General features: G+C 35.1%; 1 protein-coding gene across 6 annotated transcripts in view; it reads left to right on the top strand.

Annotated features, from left to right (window-relative positions):
- The window catches only part of LOC106830534 (argonaute RISC catalytic component 3), a 104,956-nt gene that overhangs the window by 25,576 nt on the left and 54,582 nt on the right, over positions 1 to 24,798 (top strand). For 2 of the 6 annotated variants that reach the window (XM_070510336.1, XM_070510335.1), the window contains exons 3-6: positions 5,141 to 5,205; positions 10,869 to 10,989; positions 14,997 to 15,205; positions 16,286 to 16,422. In XM_070510336.1, coding sequence (XP_070366437.1) covers positions 5,156 to 5,205; positions 10,869 to 10,989; positions 14,997 to 15,205; positions 16,286 to 16,422 — 517 coding nt within the window. In that variant the 5' untranslated portion in view covers positions 5,141 to 5,155. Of the gene's footprint in view, positions 1 to 5,140; positions 5,206 to 10,868; positions 10,990 to 14,996; positions 15,206 to 16,285; positions 16,423 to 24,255; positions 24,349 to 24,798 lie in introns of those variants that run through there. The other 4 variants (XM_070510334.1, XM_070510333.1, XM_070510337.1 and 1 more) reach the window with 3 other exon arrangements.

The following is a 24,798-nucleotide window of genomic DNA, read 5'->3' as shown; positions in this document are numbered from 1 at the left end:
TTATAAATTAAACATTATCTTATAATCATTTACTACTGTGATTACCATTACTATTTTGTTACGATTAATAACATAGTACCAATATTTGCATATTGTATGTGGATGTAATGTAATTCTGATGATTGAATTTTAGAAGGAAAAAATAAATTTATATTGATACCCTTTTAGTTTTTAAATGGAGATCTCAGATCAGAGTGTTTGAGGGAAATCCCTTTCTGCTATTAGCAATATTGTTGGCATAGTGTTATAATTGGGTAGTCCGCCAAGAGAGGGACATAGTTTTTTTTAAATAACAGCTTTATTGATATAAAATTCACATACTATACAATTTACTCATTTAAAGTACACAGTTCAGTACGTTCACAGAGATGGTGTTCAGCCATCACCACAATCTAATTTTAGAGAATTTTGTCCTCCCAAGAAAAAATCCCATTCTCAGTAGCAGTCATTCCCCAGTGCCTCTCTCCCTGAAGCCCCTGCCAACCACTAATCTACTTTCTGTCTCTGTAGATTTGCCTTTTCTGGATGTTTCATATAAATTGAATTATACAATATGGGGCCTTTTGAGTGACTGACCTTTTTCACTTGACATGATGTTTTCAAGATTCATCCACATTGTAACATGTGTCAGTACTTCATTGCTTTTTATTGCTGAATAATATTCCATTGTATGAATGTTTTGTTTATCACTTCATCAGTTGGTGGACATGTGAGTTGTGTGTACTTTTTGGCTCTTGTGAAAAATGCCACTATGAACATCGTTAAACAGGCTTTTATGTGAACATGTGTTTTCATTTCTCTTGGGTGTATACCTAAGAATGGAACCATATGGTAACTCTGTTCAACCTTTTGAGAAACTGCCCACACTCTTTTCCAAGGTGGCTGCATCATTTCACGTTCCTACCAGCACTGTATGGTGATTCCTATTTCTCCACATCCTCAGCAACATTTGTTATCTGTTATTATAGCCATCCTAGTGTGTTAAGTAGTATCGCAGTTTAATTTGCATTTCCCTGATGGCTGATGATGTTGAGCATCTTTTCATGTACTTATTGGCCATTTGTATATTTTTGGAGAAATATCTATTCAGGTCCTTTGCCCATTTTTAAATTAGGTCATTTGTTTTTTCATTATTGAGTTGTAGGAGTTCTTTATACCTTCTAGTTAAAATTCGTTTATCAGAGGACTTATCAGATGTAATGATTTGCAAAAATTTTCTGCCTGTTACCTTTTCACTTTTTTTTGGTGCGGAAGATTGGCCCTGAGCTAACGTCTGTTGCCAGTCTTCCTCTTTTTGCTTGAGCTAACGTCTGTGCCAGTTTTCCTCTGTTTTGTATGTGGGACGCCATCACAGCATGGCTTAATGACTGCTGTGTAGATCTGTACCCGGAATCCAGGCCTGCAAATCCTGGGCCACCAAAGTGGAGTGCACAAACTTAACCACTGCGCCACTGGGCCAACCCCCCCTTTTCACTTCTTAATGGTGTCCTTTGAAGCACAAACATTTTTAATTTTGGTGAAGTCCATTTAATTATTTCTTTTGGTGTCATAGCTATAGAGGGGTATACTTCTGGTTAAAATGATTTAGACGACATACTCCAGAAAACACTGCCACTGGAAATCAAATGGCGTAGTTTTGAGTGTTTAGCTATCTTGGGGAAACTATACCATACAAAATATGTCAGTTAATAAGCAAGTTTTATTTTCCTCATTAGTTAATCACTTGGAAGATAGGAAATCCAGCAGATGGTGATTATTTCAAATCTCAGAATTCTTTTAAAGTAGCATCTAAATAAGTTAGTCAGTAGAAATCAGTCTTTTGGCTAATATTCCTACAATATATTTGAAATTCAAAGATACTTTTATAAATAATGTATAGCTAAACATCAGGGAGTAGTAGGTAGGATTTGTTCCTAGCATCTGTCCATTTGTGTAGATTTAAATTATAATAACATCTGTATAGTATTTCATTGTATGGATGTGCCTTGATTTGTTTACTTTTAGTCTGCTCTATTGTTTTTCTTACACTAAGTTGGATCAATTTAAACCAGTTATCTGAATTTGCCATGTGGTTGTACCGAGGTAGAATGCTATTGGTACTACTTCAAAGATATATGGACCCTCACTGGAATTATAATTCTAAATCCTGCAATAACTTTTAAAACTTAAAGATCATTTTCAGATCTTCCTCTGTTTTCATTAACTATTTAATGTATTGTGTCTCTGTTTTGTGTCAGGCACTGTGCTGGGTTTTGGAGATAACAAGATAAGTAAGAATCCCTGCTAAGGATTTCATAGTCTGTATGGAGTGACAAGTTCTGTGAGAAGTGCATTATGTGCTGTGATGAAAGAGTAATGATTCCTGCTTTTGGTGGGGAGGAAGATATGGGGTACATGACATGGCATCTGAGCTGAATAGTTGCCCAATGGACAAGGGGAAAGAATCATCCGTATAGAGAGGGCATGAGCAAAGGTATAACATGTTTCTGTAACAGAAGTAGGGTAGTATAAATAGAGTAGCTAGAGTCTGAAAAGTTAGCCAAGGGCAAGTTATAAAGGGTCTTAAATCCATGCTAAGGCTTGTGAATTCAGAAACAGTAGAGAGCCCTTGGAGGCTTTTGAGTAGTGAGGAACATCTATATTTAAAAGTGTAGGGGCTGGCCCCGTGGCCTAGTGGTTAAGTTCGGCATGCTCTACTTTGGCAGCCCAGGGTTTGTGGGTTCGGATCCCAGGCACGGACCTACACACCGCTCCTCAAGCCATGCTATGGCGGCAACCCACATACAAAATAGAGGAAGATTGGCACAGATGTTAGCTCAGGGTGAATCTTCCTCAGCAAAAAAAAAAAAGTAAAAGTGTAGCCAATGGCAGTGTGGAGAATGAATTAGAGAAGAGAAAGACCAGAGTCCTGGAAATCATTTAGAAGGCTAGCGCAATAGTCTAAATCACTGGTCTTCACACTTTTGATCACACATTCCCATTAGTTAAAGTATATTTGACCATGCACTCTACAATAAATAGATAAATATATATATATGCACCTAGGGGCTGGCACAGTGGTGCAGCAGTTAAGTTCGCACGTTCTGCTTCTCGGTGGCCCTGGGTTCGCCGGTCCAGATCCCGGGTGTGGATATCGCACCACTTGTCAAAAGCCATGCTATGGTAGGTGTCCCACGTATAAAGTAGAGGAAGATGGGCATGGATGTTAGCTCAGGGCCAGTCTTCCTCAGCAAAAGGAGGAGGATTGGCAGTAGTTAGCTCAGGGTTAATCTTCCTATGAGAAAAAAAGATATATGCACCCACATTTAAAAATTTTTAATTTATAGATACATGTACTACTATTCTAAAATATTGCATAACTAGAAAAATGAAAGGTGTGAGAAACAATATTTTGAAATAAATTAAGAATATATTTAATAATTTGAAATTTTCGGATTAATGTACCAATTAATGTCACACACTTGAACTGCAATAAGGTGTAACATGCTAAAATGAATGAATGAGTGACAGTTCCACTGTCAACTCTTATGTGTTATAGAGGTCCCATTATTCTCTTAAGATTCCTGGTGTACTATATGTTACACTTGACCATCTGACATGGACTAAGTGAGGGCACCAGTGTCAGTCCATGTTCATGAATATTAGTAAATCTTAATTTCTAATTGTTAGATGAAAATTAACTAGAAATACGTCTTTTTCCCTCATATTCCAACATACCCCCTAGTACCTCTAGTACCTACTTTTCTAGATTAGAGGAAATGTGTTCTCAGACTTAACTAACAGCAATGGCAGAGTTGATGAAGGGAGGGCTTAGATGTAAGATTTAGAAGAAAAGTGAACAATTGAGGTGTGTAGGGAAAGAGAAGAGATAAGAATGGCTTCATAGTTCCTAGCTTATGCAATGGTGATGGCTTTAACAGAAATACAGATGGAGAAAGGACCAAGTTTTTTATTTTCTATTTTGGATATTTGGAGGTTGAATTGTGTAAGAAACATGAAAATGGAGAAGTTCAGTAGATTATTGGAAATAAGTACCTGGACCTCAGGAAATAAGTAAAGGTGGACATTGAGATTTGAGATGTGTCAGCATATAGGTAACAGTTAAAAGCTAGGGAAAGTGCATGGAGTCAAGATAAGAGGACTGATGATAGATCTCAGGGGCTACTTTTGTTTCATGTTTGCCAGTGAAGACACTTAGAGATTGTAAAAGAACCAGGACAAAGTAGAATCTGTTTCAGAGAAGGTAAGGCAAGGATCATGGTTTTCAAGGATTGATCGCAGCGGCAAATGCTAGAAGAAGCCAGGAGTGAAAAGACTGAAAAGAGACCAAGTCTATTAAGAATTCAGTGGTGGCCTGAGGAAGAAGTGTTGTAGAGGAGAGTTGTTGGTGTAAACCAGATTGAGTTAAAAATTCATTTCTCAATCTAAACTAATCTATCAGTTATTTGTGAATTCCAGCAATATTTACTCCACTGGATTAGTTAGTGTGGTTATGTAAGATTATGGAAAAATTCATACCCATGTGAAATGACTGTGAAGATAGTTTATAGTAAAATGCTCTGGTGTACTACAGATTTTATATTACAAAGTATTAAAAATTTGATCTAGCATATAACCCCTTTCTTCTCTACTCTGTATCTTTTAAACTGTATCTTGATGCAAAAGTATTCATTGGTTACCTTCTCTGCTACTTACTACAGGGTTATGAAGATAAATTAGAGGTTGGAAGGATACAAAGAGAGACTCTCAGCTGTATTATGAACCTCTGGGTGATTTTAGCATCTTGTTATACCTTAGCAATCTTCCTTCTTTCTGTTTGTGCTATCGTGACAGATTAATTTATTTTAGCTATGAATACTAAACTAATAGGAACAGTCATTTTTGGGGAAAAATACTATTTCATGTCTTCTCTTGTAGACCAGAATAATATTTCCCATTCTACCGTTTGAGAGCAGAGAATTAAGAGGTACCTAAACATGAGATTAAGGTTGGTCTGTGTGAGCTTTATAGTAACAATTGACAGGAAAATAATTTCCCCTCCTTTTTACATTAAAGTCACCCTCTTCTACCGTTTTTCTGCTGTATGAGTCAGATGGTAAAGTGGAACTTACTGAAACCAGTATTAAATTTTACTTTACAGTCTGTGCACCAGAGCATGATGGAGTCAAAAGACTTGGTACCAGAATGTAGAAAGTGGTGGTTGAGGTAAGAGTGGGAAAGGTAGGCTGTAGCCCTTTGTAAGACCTAACGTATTAAAGTAGGTTCCATTTTTGTAGTAATCACCAGATATTCTTAAGGATTTTAAAATTCTATCCTGAGGTTCTACAAAAATGCACCATATTATACTCTGCAAGAATTCTTTCCTCCTCAGACTAAGGTTATTAGTAAAAGGAAGCCACTAAAGATTGGTTAGAAATTATCATTTACTCAGATTTTCTTCCCAAATTGCTTTCCTAAGTACTGCTTTAGAAGTTAAAGTATTTAATGTATTTTGGTTATCGTCATTTTACTTTGTTTCATAAGCTAAGAAGCTGGCTTAACACTATAACTTAATATTGTGCTAAAATTTCTACGTTTGAACAAAAGATCAAAGGATCCCTCCCATTGTTGTAATAAAAGACTAGTGTTCCACAACTACGATATAGAGAAAATTCAGTTCAGTTTCTGTTAATTACCAGAATTCATTTTTTGTGTTAGTTTATTATATTTGATGCTAATGCATTGTGATATATCTGTTATTTGGAAGACTTTAATACTTCAATATAATTCTTGAAGTATATTTTTGAGACAATTATGCTTAATTTTTTATGTAAAAATAGTATCAAACGTACTTACTTTTTTTCCCCCCAAAATACTTTCACTAATATCCCATTTGATCCCTGTAACAGCCCTGAGACTGTTATCCCACTTTTATTGATGAATGAACTAAGGTCAGAGGGGCCAAGTAACTTTCATTAACTACTTAGTGTCAGAGTAGGACTAAAAACTTACGTCTACTTATTTCTTCTCCAATACTTATGTTTCAGCATATTTTAAAGGTTTCTCAAATTCGCAGTTTCCCAATTCAAACTTTCTTCATAATACAATGAGCACCTTTGCTGCTATAGCTGACTACATAAAGTACTGTTTTAGAGAGTTTTTTCTCTATTTCCACATGCCTGCCTGATGAACATTCTAATAAACGGCTCTTTGCCACAGTATCTTTTGAGATAAGAAATGAAAATTTACAGTTGCTGGATTTGTCATTTTGTTAACTTGCATACTAAAGTCTCATTAAAATTCATCAATTAATTACATCATATTAGCGAGAGGTTAAAGTGAAGAGAGATGATAATAAATGATGGTCCTCATAAAAGCTGATTCCCTTTGAAGCATAGGTTTTAACAGTTCTGAACTTAAAAGTAGTTTCAGGGGGCCGGCCCAGTGACCAAGTGGTAAGTTGTGCTCTGCTTCCGCTGCCCAGAGTTCACAGGTTCAGATCCTGGGCATGGACCTGGCACTGCTCATCAAGCCATGCTGTGGCGGTGTCGCACATAGAAGAAGCAGGTGACCTACAACTAGAAGTATGCAGCTATGTAGTGGCACAGTGGGGAGAAAGGGAAAAAAGAGGAAGATTGGCAACAGATGTGAACTCAGGGCCAATCTACAAAAAATTAGATAGTTTAATGTTAAAATTGTCCAGTGTCTATGAAATTCTAACCCCATCCTGTTAAGGCTCTGAAGCCTTAAGTTCAAATCAATGTTTAATGTAATTATTCATAAAGGAGTTTTTATATCTGATGCTGTGATAAACTCTGCAGTGTTTCATTATTTGGTATTCTCTTAATTAAATTTTACTGATAGAAGGGATTACAGAGTTTATTCATTTCAATTTTCTGGTTGGTATCTTCCCTGACATAAGTGTTCTTTGAACAGTTCTAGCAAGGATGAACTTACGTACTTTACAAGATAGTGTTATCCACTTGTGAATAACTCTTGTGGTTATAAAATGTTGGAAATTTTTCTTCCAAAATCTAGCTCCTTATATTTTTCCAACTATTTGTCCTAGTTCTATCCTCCCATACAAGACAGATTTTCTACTCAGTTTTTCACATGACAGTCCATCAAAATAGGCAAAGACTTCTATAATTTCCTTTGAGTCTTTCCTATTCCAAACTAAAAGTCCTTACTTTGATTTATTTTTACACATGTTATATGAGTTTCCATCAGGATTACCTTCTACTGGTTGTGTTTCATTTTTTAGGGTCTTAAATTTTTCCAAGTTGAAAGAGTACTTCAGAATGTGAAATGACCTGTGTAGTAATATATGATAATGGTTGCCTCCCTTATATTGGGTACTTAAATATATGCAACCTGAGTTCTTTAATTTTGAGGAAGCTGTATCAGACTTTTAGCTCATTCTGGACTTATAGTCACCTTAAAGCCCCTTTCCACAAGAGCAGTGGGTCAGTTCAGATTCTCTAATTTGTTTTTATTGCAGTTGAACTTTTCAAACATAATCATTTAGATTTTACAATTGCCCTTTTTATGTTTTCTCTTCCTTGAGTTCATTTATGTAGTTTGTCAGCTTTTAACACAGTGATTTGTTTTTAGCGTACTAGCCATGTCTCCCAAGTATGTATTATTTGAGAGTTTCTTAACCAATGGATGTTTTTTGATTAGTTACTGTATGTGATATGTAGGGCACTAGATATTGTTTCTTTTGCTTACGGTATTGATAGGTTTGTTTTGGAGGGGGAAGGACTTTAGAAGTTTATTCTGAATAAAAATTTCCACAAATGTCCAAGTCAGCTTAGAAAAAGAAAAGGATCTTGCCCTGCCCCACATTATAACTTAATAAAACACTCTAGTAATCATTAAAACATGATACTGGGCTAAGAACAAACAAATAGACCACTGAGTGGACAGTATAGAGAACTCAGAGCCAGATCCATGTGTATGTGAGAACTCAATAAGATAAAGATGACATTATAAATTTATTAGTTAAGTATAGACTGTTTAGTAGATGGTGTGGGAAAACTGACTCACTATATGGGAAAAAGTAAAATTGAGTCCTTACAGAGCACTGTTTATAACGAAGAACCTCAGGGATCAATGACCAAAATAAGATATAAAATAAATATAGATTAAAATAATTAATAATAAATATGTAAATAACAAATAAAATGATATAGACAAAATTATTAAGTTAATAAAACATAATACATCTTTGTGACTTAGTATTGGGAAAGTATTTCTTAAAACCTCAAAAGCATGAAACCGTTAGGTAAAAAATGATTAATTTGATGATACAACATTAAAGATTTCAGTTCAACAAATACATGGACATTGTTTACAGGCAGATAACATTTTATGGGAAGATATTTGCAATAACTAAACCTGTTAATGAATTAATATCTAGAATATCAAGAAACTCCTTCAATTCAACAAGACTGGGACCCCAATAGAAAAATGAGCAAGAGAAACAGGGAATTCACGAAAGAAGAAACACAGACACATGAAAGGATGCTCAAATTCATTAGTAATAAGAGAAATCTAAATTAAAACAAGCTTTTAGTTTTACCCACTAGGCTAGCAAAAATTAGAAAGCAAAGCTAGATAATGCCAAATCTTGTTTGGGGTGTACGGAAGTAGGAACCTCCAGGAGTGTAGATTAGTGCAGCCATTCTGGAGAGCAATTTGGCAGTTCTTCATCATTTAGTTGGTAAAATTCACTAGGACTTAACAGTTCTATTCCTGGATGTATAACCGGAAGTTAATTCTCACACAAGTTCGTAAGGGGACATAGAAGCAGCTATTGCATGGCAGCATTGTTTTGGGTGGCTGACAGTTAAAAATACTCTGAGCCTATATTGCTGGGGATTGGATAGGCAACATGTAGAGTACTTTGCATCAGGAACAATGAACTAAGTGTCCCACCACAATGTGAATAGATTTGAAAAACCTAGTACAGAGGGTAAAGGTAGGAATGTATACAAACAAAAGGATGCTCATCAAACACATTAGAAGAAATAACTTACTGGTAAGGGAAATGGGGATAGGAAATGAACATGGAAGGAAAAAAATCAATTAGTTAGAAGAGGGGTCTTATACAGATGAATGAAGATAATGCGCCGTGAACTGAGGAATTTGATTAACTTAACCTTTTGTACCTGGGGAATAAAAGTGAGGGCTGGGGACTCATTTGGCAGTGGTGTGTAAGTCGGGTTGGAGAAGAAAAAATTAAAGGCATAAAGGATGAGAAGCTTAAAATAGTACCCAGGTACTAGGACATGAAGTTTTAATTTAGGGTGGTAGTAATTGGGAATGGAAAGTAAAGGACTGATGTAAGAAGTACTGCAGAGAGGTGGAGGAGTAAACAACTACTTGAATGAAGACATGAGGCAGGTTTTGAATCTGGGTAAATGGGAAGATGGTGACACCGATAATTAAATAGGAGTAGTAAACAGGAGGATAACCAGATTTGACTTGGGGGAGATATGTTGAATTCAGCTTTAGATATGTTCCACTGGAGGTTCTAGCAGTTCATTGAGGTAGATTATCCACTGTTCGAACATTGCTTAAGAATATACTGTGTGCTAGCCATCAAAGCAGAACATTTTTTATCCCTAAGACGTTTCGGCCCTACTATTTCAATCTCCTCTACCATTTTGACCCTTAAGAGTGGTTTTGATTGAGTTGTCAGGATTAGTAAGCTTAAAATTACACCAATTTACTATTGAGTAAAAAGTGACAAAATATTCAAAACGTCCTGACAAATTAGGTCTGTAAAATTTCACCTAGGAAACTGGAATTGATAATTGTCACAAAAGAAAACTTAAAATGGCAGAAAATCTTTGAAATTTGTTTGGTACCCAAAAGCTGATCAGTGAATCAAAACTTCGTTGTAAAATTTACTCTAGGAAAGACTTGATCTTGATTTAAATAGTTTCAGCAAAATAAAATTAAAGAGGAGGAAAAATAGAAACTTTGAGCATGTAGAAAATTCCTCTGGGTATCAAGTCAGCTTAATTATTTTGTTCCAGAAAATATTTTTTTTATCTCCTTTCCCTCCCATTTACCCACTTGACTGGGCAAGAATTTTTTTTTCATTCTTTTAAATGTATTGTAAATTATGCCAGCATTATGTGAGTATACTCTCATCATAATATCTTTCCTCTGCTTTTAGAAATAATGTATGTACAAAAATAAATATTGACCTGTGGATATTTGGTATTATTTTCTCTATAGACTGTAATTTTTAAAAAACATATAAGTATTGAATATGTTTCCATGTAAGTATACAGGATAAAAATGTTTGCTGGGTAAAAATGGACATTTCAAAATATCCTTACTGGCTTGATATTATTGTAAAGATGGGGTAAGGAGGTAGAAGGATGGTAGAGTATAAGGTATAAGTGTGTTTATTGCACTCAAGAGCCTCAGAATCTAGTAGAAGTTAAGTATATAATAATTAGAAAAAACAGAGTAAGTATTCTAATAGATGTAATAGGTACTATTTGAGCATAGAGGAAAGAGCATCAAACTCTTTGAGAGAGAGAGGTGAATGTGTCAGGCAGTGCTTAGAGATGGTGAAAGGGATTTGGGATGTTTCTAAGGATAATATTTTGCAGGTCAACTTGGTCCAGAATGATTAAGTAATTCACTGGATTCATTCTTCTCTGTGTTTTGTGAAATTAATATCGTCTCTTGCCAGAAATCAAACTTTCTGGTATCCTAAGCCATGGTCCTGAAAGCAAAATCTTTATCTTGTGTGATTGTCTTTTAGAATTTTGACAGCTTTAAATAATATAAGAAATTTCTTTAGTTAAAATGTTTGTATTTCATCTTGCGTAGGATTATGTGAATGTACTTTTTCCCTTTTTCAGGGAGGTAGTTGACTCAATGGTTCAGCATTTTAAAGTAACTATATTTGGGGACCGAAGACCAGTTTATGATGGAAAAAGAAGCCTTTACACAGCCAATCCACTTCCTGTAGCAACTACTGGGGTAAGATATGCATTCCTTTATTGGAAAGCTATATGTTTGCAATGTCTCCTTTTAAATGAATTTATTACCATTTAATTTTATTACAGTTCATATTTATGTAAGTGTGCATTGTTTATCTTTTTAAACTTTTTATTTTGAAATAATTCCTGACGTACAGAAAAGTTGTAAGAATTGTGCAAAGGACTCACGTATACCCGTCATCTGGATTCACCAGTGTGTGTTCTTAATGTTTGCCACGTTTTATCATTCATTCTCTTGATCTCTCTTTATATTTATAGATACAGCTGTATATAGAGATACACGTACTTATTTTTTCCTGAACCATTCAAGAGCAGATTGCATACATAATGCCCTTTAATGTGTGTTTTCTAAGAAGTGCAAAAACCATGATACAGTTATCAACTTTACTATGTTTTACATTGATATGATACTTTTGTCTAATCAACAACCCATATTCCAATTTTGTCATTTGTTCCAGTGATGTCCTTTAGCATTTTTTTCCCATTAGTACAGAATTCAGTCCTGGTTTGTTATTATAGTTAGATATCATGTCTTTTTAGTCTTATTTGTTCTGGAACAATTCTCAAGCCATTTTTTTTTTCTTTTATGACATGAACATGGTTGAAGATTACAGGGAAGTTATTTTGTAGAATGTCCCTCAGTCTAGGTTTGTCTGGTGCTTCCTCTTGATTAGATTCTGATTAAGCATTTTTGGCAGGAATGTTACAAAAATGTTTTTTCCTTGTCAGTACATCATATCAGGAGGCATGTAATATGTATTTGTTCCATTAATGGTGATGTTAACTTTGATCACTTAGTTAAGTTGGTATCTGCTGCGTTTCTTCTGTAAAGTTGTTCTTTGCTCTTGGGGAGAGATAATTTTTTTTATTTTAAGCGTTGGTTTTTTTGTTTTTTGAGGAAGATTAGCCCTGAGCTAATATCTGCTGCCAGTCCTCCTCTTTTTGCTGAAGAAGACTGGCCCTGAGCTAACATCCATGCCCATCTTCCTCTACTTTATATGTGGGATGCCTGCCACAGTATGACTTGCCAAGCGGTGCCATGTCTGCACCCAGGATCCGAACCAGCGAACCCCGGGCCACCAAAGCGGAATGTGAACTTAACCGCTTCGCCACTAGGCCGTCTCCAGAATTTTTTTTAATTGTGGTAAAATACACAAGATAAAATTTACCATCTGAGTCATTTTTCGAGTACAGTTCAGTGGCATTTAATATATTCACAACCATCACCACCATCCATCTGTAGCTTGTTTTGTCTTATAAACTGAAACTCTGTACCCATTAAACACTAATTCCCCATTCTCACCTCCCCTCAGCCCCTGGCAGCCACCATTCTCCTTTCTGTCTCTATGAATTTGGCTACTCTCAGTACCTCATATAAGTGGAATCATACTGTATTTGTCTTTTTGTGACTGGCTTATTTCACTTAGCATAATATCCTCAAGGTTCATCCATGTTGTCGGGTGTCAGAATTTCCTCCCTTTTTACAGCTGAATAATATTCCATTGTATATATACACTACATTTTGCTTATCCGTTCATTTGTTGATGGACACTTGGATTGCTTCCATGTTTTAGCTATTGTGAATATATGCTTCTAGGAACATGGGTGTACTCTGGGGACCCCTTGTAAGTGGAATTATGCAGTATTTGTCCTTTTGTGACTGGCTTATTTCACTTAGCATAATGACCTCAAGATTCATCCATGCTGTTGCATGTGTCAAAGTTTCCTTCCTTTTTAAGACTGAATAATATTCCATTGTATGTATATACCACATTTTCTTTAGCCGTTCATTTGTTGATGGGCACCTTTTCACTATTGCAAATAATGCTGCAATGAACATGGGTGTACAAATATCTGTTCTCATCCCTGCTTTCAGTTCTTTTGTGTATATACCCAGAAGTGGAGTTGCTGGGTCATATAAATGGTAATTCTGTTTTTAATGTTTTGAGAAACCACCATACTGTTTTCAACAGCGACTACACCATTTTTATATTCCCACCAACAGTGTACAAGGGTTCCACATTCTCCACACCCTCACCTATGCTTGTTCTTTTCTGTTTTTTTGATAGTTGCCATTCTAGTTGGTATGAGGTAATATTTTATTGTGGTTTTGAGGTGTATTTCCCTAATGATTAGTGATGTTGAGCATCTTTTCATGTGCTTATGGGCCATTTGTATATTTTCCTTAGAGAAATGGTATTCTAGTCCTTTGCCCATTTTTTTAATTGGGTGTTTGGTTTTTGTTGCTGAGTTTTAGAAATTCTTTATATATTTTTATCAGATGTGTGATTTGTGAGTGTTTTCTCACATTCTGTAGGTTGCAGTTTCACTTTGTTGATTGTCTCTTTTGATGTACGGAAGTTTTTAATTTTGATATGGGAGATACTTTTAAGGATCCTATTTCTCATTAGACTTTTTTTAGTAATTGATGATTCTTGCGTGGAAGGATTATTACTCTGTAGTAATACTGATTTTCTAATTCTGCCATTCCTTCTACATTTGTTAGTTGATAGTCTATTGTAAGGGAGAACATTTTCTTCTCACCTGTTTACCTGTCTTTATTTGACTGCCCAAATTGTCCTAGTTTTCGCCAATGGGAGCCCCTTTAAGCTGATTCCTATGTCCTTTTGACGTGACACACTTTTTTTTTTGAGTGCTGCCTTACTTTCTGGCACAAGATGTTCATCTTATATTTTCTCCGCTGCATCCCTGCAACTGGTTATTTCTCAAAGGAGCACTGGTTTCTTTTAGTTGGGGGATGCAATTTAGAAACCAAAATTTGGGTACTGGATGTGCTCATTGCTACTGGGGTACCGTTATTTATTACTTATAAGTACTGTGTACTTGTAAGCGTTTTCAATGGATGGAGGTAGGAAATATAAATATATAAATAAGTAAATAAAGAAACAAAACAGACAGTAAATATTACATCTCATGTAGTAACATGTATCCTGCAAGTACAACTTATTGTATGCAGTATACAATATGTATATTGGAAATCATGAGTTCAAACTGATTCTTCTAGGTCCAGTCTATCCCTATAGGATTCTTCCTGTACTCCCCACACTGCATATTTGTATTTTTCTTCTTTAAACCCCTGGCTCCCCAAAACATCACCACTTTTATACTCATTTGTTCAGTTCTACAGTACATGTAAAATAGTTCTGAATTACTACACTATACCACTACAGAAAACAAACCTACTCATAAGAGTTTAAGGTTTTATTTTGTATATGCAGTTCTTCCCCACCTACCCCTCCTCCACACCCCAACTGAGAGTGTGGTGAGCATACTCTGTTCAAGAGGTACGTGCCAGTGTTTTCTTTCTTGTTTTCTTTTTTCAGTGTGGTTATGTTATTTATTTGAAATGCATTTGGTTCATTTAACTTTGTCTACATTCGGTTTTAGTTTTTCCCTCCATCCTTGTTGTCTTTAATTTTTTAATATATAGAACTTTAACATGCTTCCAAAAGTCAAAACCATACTGAAAAATATACTTAGAGTTGTTTATCCTTCCTTTATTTCTTCCAGTCTGTTCCTTTTGCATCCTTTGACAATACCTAATTTCTTTGTTCCTGGTTAATTCTTCCTATGTTTCTTTTTGTAAAAATAAGCAGATGTAGGAATAGTTTCCCATTTTCCCCTTCTCTCTCACACAAAAGATGGTATACTATTTGTAATCTTCTGTACTTTGGTTTTTTCACTTAACAGTATAGCTTGGAAATTATTCCATTGTAGTTCTAAGAGATCTTTCTCATTCTTTTTTTATAGCTGCCTAAATGTTTGGGCCTTTAGGTAGTTTCCAGTACTTTACAGTGACATATAATGCTGGAATAAATAACATTTAAATTTTAGTCTATTGATTCAACATTGAGATTGATTTTTTATGTTTGCCTTGTTTTCTCTTAAATATTTTTATGTTAAACTTAAAAATAGTTATTTTTATCTTTTTCAACTTTTATCGGTTGACTCTTTTCCCATCAACAGGTAGATTTAGATGTTACATTACCTGGGGAAGGTGGAAAAGATCGACCTTTCAAGGTGTCAATCAAATTTGTGTCTCGGGTGAGTTGGCACCTACTACATGAAGTACTGACAGGACGGACCTTGCCTGAGCCACTGGAGTTAGACAAGCCAATCAGCACTAATCCTGTCCATGCCGTTGATGTGGTGCTACGACATCTGCCCTCCATGAAGTGGGTGCTTCTGGCTTTTTTCCCTCTTTAGATTTTAAGTGTGAAGGCTTTCTTCCCAAGAGTGAATTGTGCAGGCTTCCTTTGGTTAACTTTCAGATGTTGTACTTTTTATTTTTTTAAGATTTTTATTTTTCCTTTTTCTCTCCAAAGCCCCCGGTACATAGTTGTATATTCTAGTTGTAGGTCCTTCTAGTTGTGGCATGTGGGACGCCCGCCTCAGCATGGCCTGATGAGCAGTGCCATATCCGTGTCCAGGATCCAAACCGGGGAAACCCTGGGCCAATGAAGCAGAGCGCGCGAACTTAACCACTCAGCCACGGGGCCAGCCCCAGATGTTGTACATTTTGATTATTTCAGTTGATGAATAGCATGTGTACACACTCATTGATAGAAGTAAGTTACAGAAATAGTCTGACTTTTGAAAGTAAATGCACATCATTAGCTATTTTAACGTATACTTTTTATAAAAATGTCTAACGCTTTCCCTTAGGAGGTATAAATCTTGAGTAATGATATATTTTCAGATATATTCCTGTAGTTAAATCATCTTGTTTAGAGGTAATTTCATTGTTTATGCAATGGTATCAAATTGTGTTGAAATTGCTACTCTTAATCACACTAGCACCTCACATATGTATTGTGTGTATCTGTGGTGTATCTATGTATGTATATATATATAGGATCAATGTGTCTTTTTGAAGAAAAACATTGTCTTGCAAACACATTTATAGAAATAGCTTTTTGATCAATAATTATTTACTCTTTAGTGTTTTCTAAGGTTAGAACTGTTAATTTTTAAAAATCTTTTTAAGAAAGCATTTTAAATAAAATTTATTTTTATTCAAACTAAGATTAGTTTTAGTAATAGAAAATTTCAGTGAAGGATGTTGATGTTTTTGTTCTCATTCAGAATACTGCTTTTAGCTTTCACAAATTGGAAAAATGTTTAGTTTCGTATATTCATAATGATAAGCGTCATTATGATAAATTAAGTTTATGTGCTCTAGACTCACCTGTTCTGCAAATTTAAGTACATGCACGAGAAGGAAAGGATTGAACATGCCATTTTAATTTTTGTAGATATACACCTGTGGGGCGTTCCTTTTTCTCAGCTCCAGAAGGATATGACCACCCTCTAGGAGGGGGCAGGGAAGTATGGTTCGGATTCCATCAGTCTGTTCGGCCTGCCATGTGGAAAATGATGCTTAATATTGATGGTAAGGGAACTAAAACCATATTCTGTATTGAGTAGGTGATTTGTATATGGCCTGTGTGTGTGTATATAGATAGATACATATGTACATTTTATATATAATTGTACTGTCTTGAAGTAATATTTGTACATACATTAAGATGAACTGGAAAAATCTATTTTTATTACATTTCATTTTGAAAGCCTTCACACAGAACTTGCCCTGGAATGCTGTTAAACATGAAGTAAGCACGTGAAAGCAAATATAAAAGCCTTGACATGATCGTCTGAGCAATTCTGTTATAATTCACTTTTGTTCTTTTAACTCTAAGTCAGTATTTCATTATGAAATACGTGTTTTAAAGGAGGAGAAGTCTACTGATCATGGTGACCCCAGGCATTATGCCTCCTGCTGATGCTTAATGTGGTGTTAATTGCATTCTCATTTTTAGGTGTTTATTTATAAATACTTTTGAGCATATATAAAAGTACAGAGAATAGTATGATAAACTGCCACCTATGTAGCAATTATCCAGATTGTCAGGATTTTTCTACCTTTGCTTAAAGTATCTACATTTCTTCCTCTATTGTAGTATCTTTAAATCAAATCCCAGACATAGCACATTATTTTATCCCTACTATTTCAGTAATTACCTCTAAAAATACAGATGTGTTCTTACACAGTCACAATGCCATTATCGTGTGCAAGAAAATTTAAAATAATCATTATTCGTAGCCTCTAATACCCTGTCCATAGTCAGATTTCCCTGATTGTCTCAAACATGTCCTTTTATAGTTAGGTGATTCTAATCAGCATCTAAACAAGATCCACACAGTCACATTTGGCTATTATGCCTTTTTTAAATGTAGTAGTCCTATTTCCTTTCCTCTTGTTTTGTTTTGTTTTTCATTTTTTTATGCCATCAACTCGTTGCAGAAGCTCTGTCACTTCTCCTGTAGAATATCCAAAAATCTGTATTTTTCTTTTGTTTTCTTGTGATGTCATTACCTTGTTCCTCTATCCCCTGTATGTCCTGAAAATGAAAATTGGCCCTAGAAGCTTGATTCAGTTCTGGTTCAAAATACTTCATAAGTGCTTCCCTATTTTATCATACTAGGAGGCACACAGTATCTAGTGGTCTCAATTTTAGTGATACTAAGATTGGTCAATAGGTTCAGAGATCAATAGACCCCATCTCTCCGTTGTAAATTTCCCAATCAACTTTTCAGTTACTAATATTCCATTCATTGATCATTGTTACCAGAATCATTTATTTCACTAGGGATTACCAACTGGTATTTTTATCTGTTATTCCTTTTGCATTAGATGGAATTTTAATGTTGAAAATCACAATGTCCTATTGATAATTCATTAGTCTTTGATAGCTTTCTTGCATTCTGGCACAGCAGGATGTTCCAGGCTTCTCTTATATTTCCTGTCCTGTACCCGGAATCAGCCTTCCTCCAAGGATCCCTAGATCTTTCCAGATCCGTACATAGTTTCCTCATTATTTTCAGCTACTTCTACCGTTGTGAGGATATGTCATTGAGGAGTTATATTTCAGTAGTCCCTTTTAGATGTGTACTAGGGTGTATTTAATTATTTGCCATTTCAGAACATCATTTCATATGTATGTAGATGTATCTTCAAGATAGATTCCAGGAAGTGAAAATCATGGATCAAGGGCAAATGTATTTGTAATTTTGATGGGTGTTGCCAGATTGCCCTCCATAGAGGCTGTAAACGTTTTGCATCAGTGCATGAGGCTACCTGTTTCCTTATACCTTTGCCACTAGAGGTATCAAACTCTAGGTTTTTGTCAGTTGGATTTGCAAGAAATAGTTCCCTTATGTACTTTTATTTTGCATTTGTCTGTCTTTTCACATATGTAAGTGCCACCTTATTTCTTTTTTCATTAACTGTTTGTTAATGTCCTTTGCCATTTTTTTTTTTCTGGTGGCGTTTTGGTCTCCTCATTTACTGAAAGAGCTTTCTAAATTGAGGAGCTTAGCTTTTTGTCTGTGATATGAATTACAGATATTGTCTCTAGGTTGTTATTTGTCTTTTGATCTGTGGTATAGTCTGGTTTTTGTTTCTGTTTTTTGCCACGGAGAAGTTTCTCTCTTTGGTGTGTGTGTAGATATGCATACACAAACATTTATATGTATTGGTCAGTCATTTCTTTTATGACTTAATATCTAATTAGGGCTAGTCTTATTTTTCTCTTCAGGGTTATCTAGGCCACTTGTTTATTTTACCATATAAGCTTTAGAAACACCTTGTCCAGATCCACTGGGTATGGGAGGAGGGGTTGTTATTTTTATCGAGATCTCATTGTATTTATAAATTAAGTGAGGACAAATTGGCATCTTAAAGATAGTCTTTCTGCCCAGGAAAAGATTTTCCATTTGTGCAAGACTTTTATTTCATTTAGGAGTGTTTTAGAGTTTTCCTCATATAGAATTTATATATTTGTATTGTTGTTCCTGGATATTTTCTCCCCTTTTTGGATATTAAATGGGTTTATAGATTCTAACTGGTTATTATTTATGTACGTGGAGGCTTTTGATTTCTGTATACTAACTTTTTTCTCTCTGCCTTTTTGAGTTGTGTTTTGGTTTACAGTAGTTTTTCAAAAGATTTTCTTGGAGTTTCTAGGTTATAATCATTTCATCTATAGGTAGTGATAGGTTTACCTCTTCCTTTGGATTTTTATACCTCTAATTTGTTTCTTATCAGATTATATTGACTAATTAGAGAGGACAGTGTTAAATGTTAGTGATTATTGGGCATCCTCTTTTTGTTCTTTACTTTAGAAGGACTGCTTCCAGTGTTTCTGCATTAAATATGGTATATACATATATATGTATATGTATAGGAGTATCTGTTGATTCCTGTTTTACTAAGTACTTTTAATCCAGAATGAATATTGAATTTTGTCAGATGTCTTTTCAGCATCTCGGGAGCTAATGCTATGATATTTCTCTTCTTCTTTTTTTTTTTTTTTAAAGATTTTATTTTTTCCTTTTTCTCCCCAAAGCCCCCCGGTACATAGTTGTGTGTTCTTCGTTGTGGGTTCCTCTAGTTGTGGCATGTGGGACGCTGCCTCAGCGTGGTCTGACGAGCAGTGCCATGTCCGCGCCCAGGATTCGAACCGACGAAACACTGGGCCGCCTGCAGCGGAGCGCGCGAACTTAACCACTCGGCCACGGGGCCAGCCCCGATATTTCTCTTCTTTTTAACAAACATTGAATCAAACTTGTATTTCTGGATCCTTCTAACGTGATTCTGGATTTTGTTAATACTTTACCTTTTTAATCAAAATGCAAAAGTCAGGTTGATCTGTAGTCATCTCTTTTTTGGGCACTCTTTTTCACATTTTGGTATTAATGTTATATTTCATAAAGAATTTGGAAGTCATCCATTTTCTAAAATGGACAACAGTTTTTAAATAGTATTGAAAATATCAGTTCTTTTAAAATTTGTTAGAATTCACCGGTAAAATCTTGTGCCTGGTGTATTTTGGTGGGTAGCTCTTTGAAGACTTCCCGCGTTTATTTTGTGAAAATCAATCTGTTTAGGCTCTCTGAGGTCAGTTTTGGTAGGTTATATCTTACTAGAAAATTATTTATTTTACCTATTTATTTCTATAGAGTTTTACACAGTAGTTTCATATTTTTGAAATTTTATCTATTTCTCTGGTTTGCCCCCATTTCTTATTTTGTATATTTGTACTTTGTCATTTTAAAGGTAGTAGTTTAATCAATTGATGTTTTTCTTTTTTTCTCTGCAAAAGAGCTTTTGAAATTTTTTTTAGTTCTCTGGCTTTCTGTTTTCTAACTCCTTAGTTTCTGCTTTTAGCTCTGTAAGTTTTTTCCTTTGCTTCAGTTAATTTAGTTTTTCTAACTTTTTGAGCTCTATTAGTAACTCATCTACTTTCATTTTTTCTTACTGATAAGTATTTAAAATAGTAAATTTTCTTCTCATTACTATTTTAGCTGTATTCCAAAGCGTCTCATATGTAATATTTTTATTATGTTATTTTCTAGAAACGTTAGAAATTTCATTTGTATTTCCCCTATTATCCAAATGTTGTTTGAGAGACTTTAAATTTTCAGATTGAAGATCTTTTTATTTTCTGATTTTGTTAGGAATTTCTAGTTTTAACATGTTGTTAATCAGAGAATTTGGTTTGTATTTCTACTTTTAGAATTTGTCGAGGTATTTTTTATGGCCTAATATATAGTCAGTTTTTGTGAAAGTTTAATAGCTGTTTGAAAATAAAGTATATTCAGTTATTAAGGAAGAGTTAAATGAATACCCATCAGCACTACCATTTTATGCTGTTTAGATCGTTTATTTTCTCATTTACTTTTATTTGCTTGTTCTCTCAGACTGGGAGAAATAAATTTAAATTTCCTGTTGTTATTGTGTTTCTTTCTATTTTTCCTTATATCTCCTGTAATTTCTGCTTTCTTAATGTTGCTGCTATACTGTTGGGAGTATATCTATATATACACACCTCTCTGTTTTCTTAATTGTGAATTGTACCCTGTACAATGATAAAGTGAGTTTCTTTTTATACTTGTGGGCCAGAAGTCTACATTGTCTAATAAAAGGATTACAGTCCATGTTTTTGTGAACCTTATCCTATCCATTAGTTTTTCCTTTCCTTTAAATTTTTTATACTTTCTGAATCACAGATACAGCTCCACAGCAGCATAGAATGGTTTTGCTTTGTGGGTCAGTTGAAAACTTTTTTTCTGCTAATGGGTGAGTTAAGCCAGATAGATAGGCAGGACGTACATGTTTGGTCGTGGTGTGTCAAATTATTTTATATTTTCTGATTATAGATATTTTTGAAACTTTAAGTGGTCTGTTTTCTGTGCTTTTTAAATGATAGTTCTGATATTAGGAAGTTTTTTTTTTCCTCCACTACTGGTTACCTTTATACTTAGACCTTCATATAATATTCATCTTTCTCTCTTTTTTTAAGGCAGTTTTTTTTCTTAGTAACAATAATATTAGCTTTGTTCTCTATCTTCCCCGTTACTAATTTTAGGCAATAGAGTATTATTATATTGTTCTTTATAATTTTGCTTAAAATTTTACTACTTAACTTTCAACCTTGACTCCTATCTTTTACTGTAAGGTGCAGTCAGTGAGTTTATTCTACTTTTTGTTTTCTACTCCTATCATTCATTTATTTGTATATAGTATTATTCCTACATTGTTAGAGCATGTAACAGTTACATTCCATTCAGTCACCTCTATGTACATTTTTCTTAATCTTAAATCTACAGTTAATTGTATTGGTGCTAACTACCAGTCTTTTTGCTGAAATTTTTCCTATCATCTCTTGGTTTGTCTTCGAGTTGTTTCTTCAAGAAGATCTCATAAGAATAAGAGCTAACTTTTTGCGTATTGAAAGCCATTTGTCTGTAGCCTTATTCCTGAAGGACTGTTTAGCTAGACATAAAATTATCAACTCACATTTTCTTGAGTATCTTATAGGTATTTTTCCACTGTCTTCTGACATTGAATGTTCAGTAGAGAAGTATGATGTAAGCTTGATTTTCTTTTCCCTAGAAGGGACCTGCTTTTTTTGTCTGATTGCAGGGTATTTTTTTTACAATTGTTTTTAGTAGATTTTTTTTCCCACTATTGAACGTTTTGGGTCACTTTTATTTAAAACATGAGATTCCCTTTGAGGCTTTTTTTTTAATCTATCATTTAATTTTCTTTTAAAACATTTCTGTCCTGTTTGCTCCTTACTGTGCCGTTTGTGGTGTAATTTTTACCATGTGCTCATTGTAGTTTAGTCTTTATTTTTTTAATTTTTTTTATTTTTTAAAGATTGACACCTGCACTAACATCTGTTGCGGATCTTCTTTTTCCTTTTTTTCTTTTATTTTTTTTATTTTTTTCCCCCAAAGCACCCCAGCACATAGCTGTATATTTTAGTTGTGAGTTCCTCTAGTTGTGCTATGTGGGACACCATTTCAGCATGGCCTGATGAGCGGTGCCACGTCTGCACCCAGGATCCAAACCAGCAAAACCCTGGGCCTCCAAAGCGGGGCGTGTGAACTTAACCACTTGGCCTCCGGGCGGCCCCCATTTTTTGAATTTTTAAAAATCTTTTTCTTCTATGAATTCTGCAGTGCTTTTTTTTTTTTTTTTTATGATTAGCACCTGAGCTAACATCTGTTGCCAATCTTCTTTGTCTTTTTTTGTTCTTTTTTTTTTTTTTTATTCTTACCCCCAAAGCCCCCCGGTACATAGCTGTACATTCTAGTTGTGAGTGCCTCAGGTTGTGCTATGGGGGACACCACCTCTGCACGGCCTAAGGAGCAGTGCTGTGTCCATGCCCAGGATCCAATCCAAACTGGCCAAACCCTGGGCTGCTGAAGTGGAGCACGTGAACCCAACCACTCGGCCTCGGGGCCAGCCCCTCCGCAATGCTCATTCCACTTTTTTCCTGTTTACTGGCTGTGTCTTCCCTGAGTTCTTAAATTTCTGCTCTGAGATCTTTCTTCATAGCTGCATTAAAATTTTTGAATTCATATTAAAAAGTAATGTTATGATTTTCATCTACTTTGTGATGATATTTTCTTTTGAGTTTTCTTTGTCAGGAATGTTATGCTGCTTTTTTACATTTTATGGATGATATCTTTGTACAGATACTTGTCTCTTTTTTTTAATTCATATTTGAATGAGATGAGATAGTTTTCCCAAACCACCTATTAGAAGAAGGGGGATATAGGACGTTAGGAGCAAAGTATTTTTCCAGGTTTCTCTGCTCGAGGCCTCCGTCCTCTATTGTTTCAATGGATTAGCCACATCTCCTTTGCCTTTCAGTAATTTACATGTTTAAGAGGTGTGAACTACCAGCCCTGAGCTCCACCAGGTCCTTACTAGTTTCTGCTACCAAGAAATATAGCTCCTGCCTTTTAAAGTGCCTGCTCAAATGTTAACAAGTAGAGAATTTGTGAACGGTATACAGGAGTTCTTGGTACGATTCTTTTAACTTTTCTGTAAGTTTGAAATTACAAAAGAAAAGTGCGTGCCTTAGTTTTAGAAAGGTAGTCCTCCCTGAGATCTGTCACTTCTAGACCACCTTCCACTCACTCTCATGACACTTTCTACACTCCTTTCTCTAACTCCTTTTGAGATTCCCCCATTCAATCTCAGTTCTAACATTGCAGTTCCCACTTACGATAGGACCCTCTTCGGGAGTGAATATTTGCTATTCCTTCACCAGTCTCCTTTCATACTTCATGTCCTTCTCCCTTGTTTTGGTTCTACTAGTCTGAAGTACTTTGGGCCATGTTTACTTGTAATTTGGCACTTTCAGGTTTTATTGTCTTCTAGGTTCACTCAAGATGACGGATTTTTTCTTTTCTTTCTTAAACATTCTCTTTGTTGCTCTGTATTGAGTTCTAGGAGGAAAGTGGGAAAATTTAGAAATAAATTACAGCTGTTTTCCTACTAGAAGTCCAGTTTTAGATATTATTAAGAAATAATTTCTAAATAACTCATTGGTCAAAGAAATCACAAAGAAAATTTTAAATATTTCAAACTGAAGAGTAATGAAAATAGTATATATCAGAACTGGTATGATTAGCTAAAGCAATGCTTATAGAGAATTTTAAACCTTAAAAACCTATTACAAAAGAAGAACAGCATCAATGAGCTACATATTCATCTCAAAAAGTTAGAAAAATAACAAAATTAAATGCAAAGAAAAATAGAAGGAAATAAGAGTTAGAAACAGAAAAAAATTACCTCTATCCTGTAGGTAGGAAGACTTCAAAGGTTTTTAAGAAGGATAGTGACATGATCATATTTGTTTTCCAGAAAGAGACCTCTGGCAGCAGTGTGGAGAATAGATAGAGGAGAAAAAACTAATCTGAGAAGCCAGTTAGGAGGCTTTTTCAATCACTAGTTCAGGTAAGAGATGGTGATGGTCTTATGTGGGATGGAGAGGAAAGGAACATATTCCAAGGATTAAGTTGAAAAAATAGGTTTAAAAACCATGTCCAGAAAAAATTTTGGGTTTAGTTACTGGCACATGGAACTGATTGAAAATGAATAGACCAGAAGGTTTACTAGGTGTTTGAAGGAATTGTTTTTGGAAATAAACTACAAACCTGGTGTATTAGTCAGGCTCAGCCAGAGAAGCAGAATCTGTAGGAGATATATAGAGAGAGAGATTTGGTTTACCCAATTGTAGAGGTTAGCTAGGCAAGTCTGAAATCCTTAGGGCAGGCTGTCGGAAGGGCAGGCTAGAACTCTTGGGCAGTTGCTAAAGCTACTGTGCATAGGTACAATTTCTTCTCTTTTTGTGTTGGGAAAGCCTCTGCCCTGTTTTAAGGCCTTTCATCTGACTGCAGGAGGCCC

This window comes from Equus asinus, chromosome 5 (genome assembly GCF_041296235.1).
Source record: "Equus asinus isolate D_3611 breed Donkey chromosome 5, EquAss-T2T_v2, whole genome shotgun sequence".
NCBI classification, from domain to species: domain Eukaryota; kingdom Metazoa; phylum Chordata; class Mammalia; order Perissodactyla; family Equidae; genus Equus; species Equus asinus.
The sequence above is the reverse complement of the archived record's forward strand: the minus strand, read 5'-3'. Positions and strand labels throughout refer to the sequence as shown.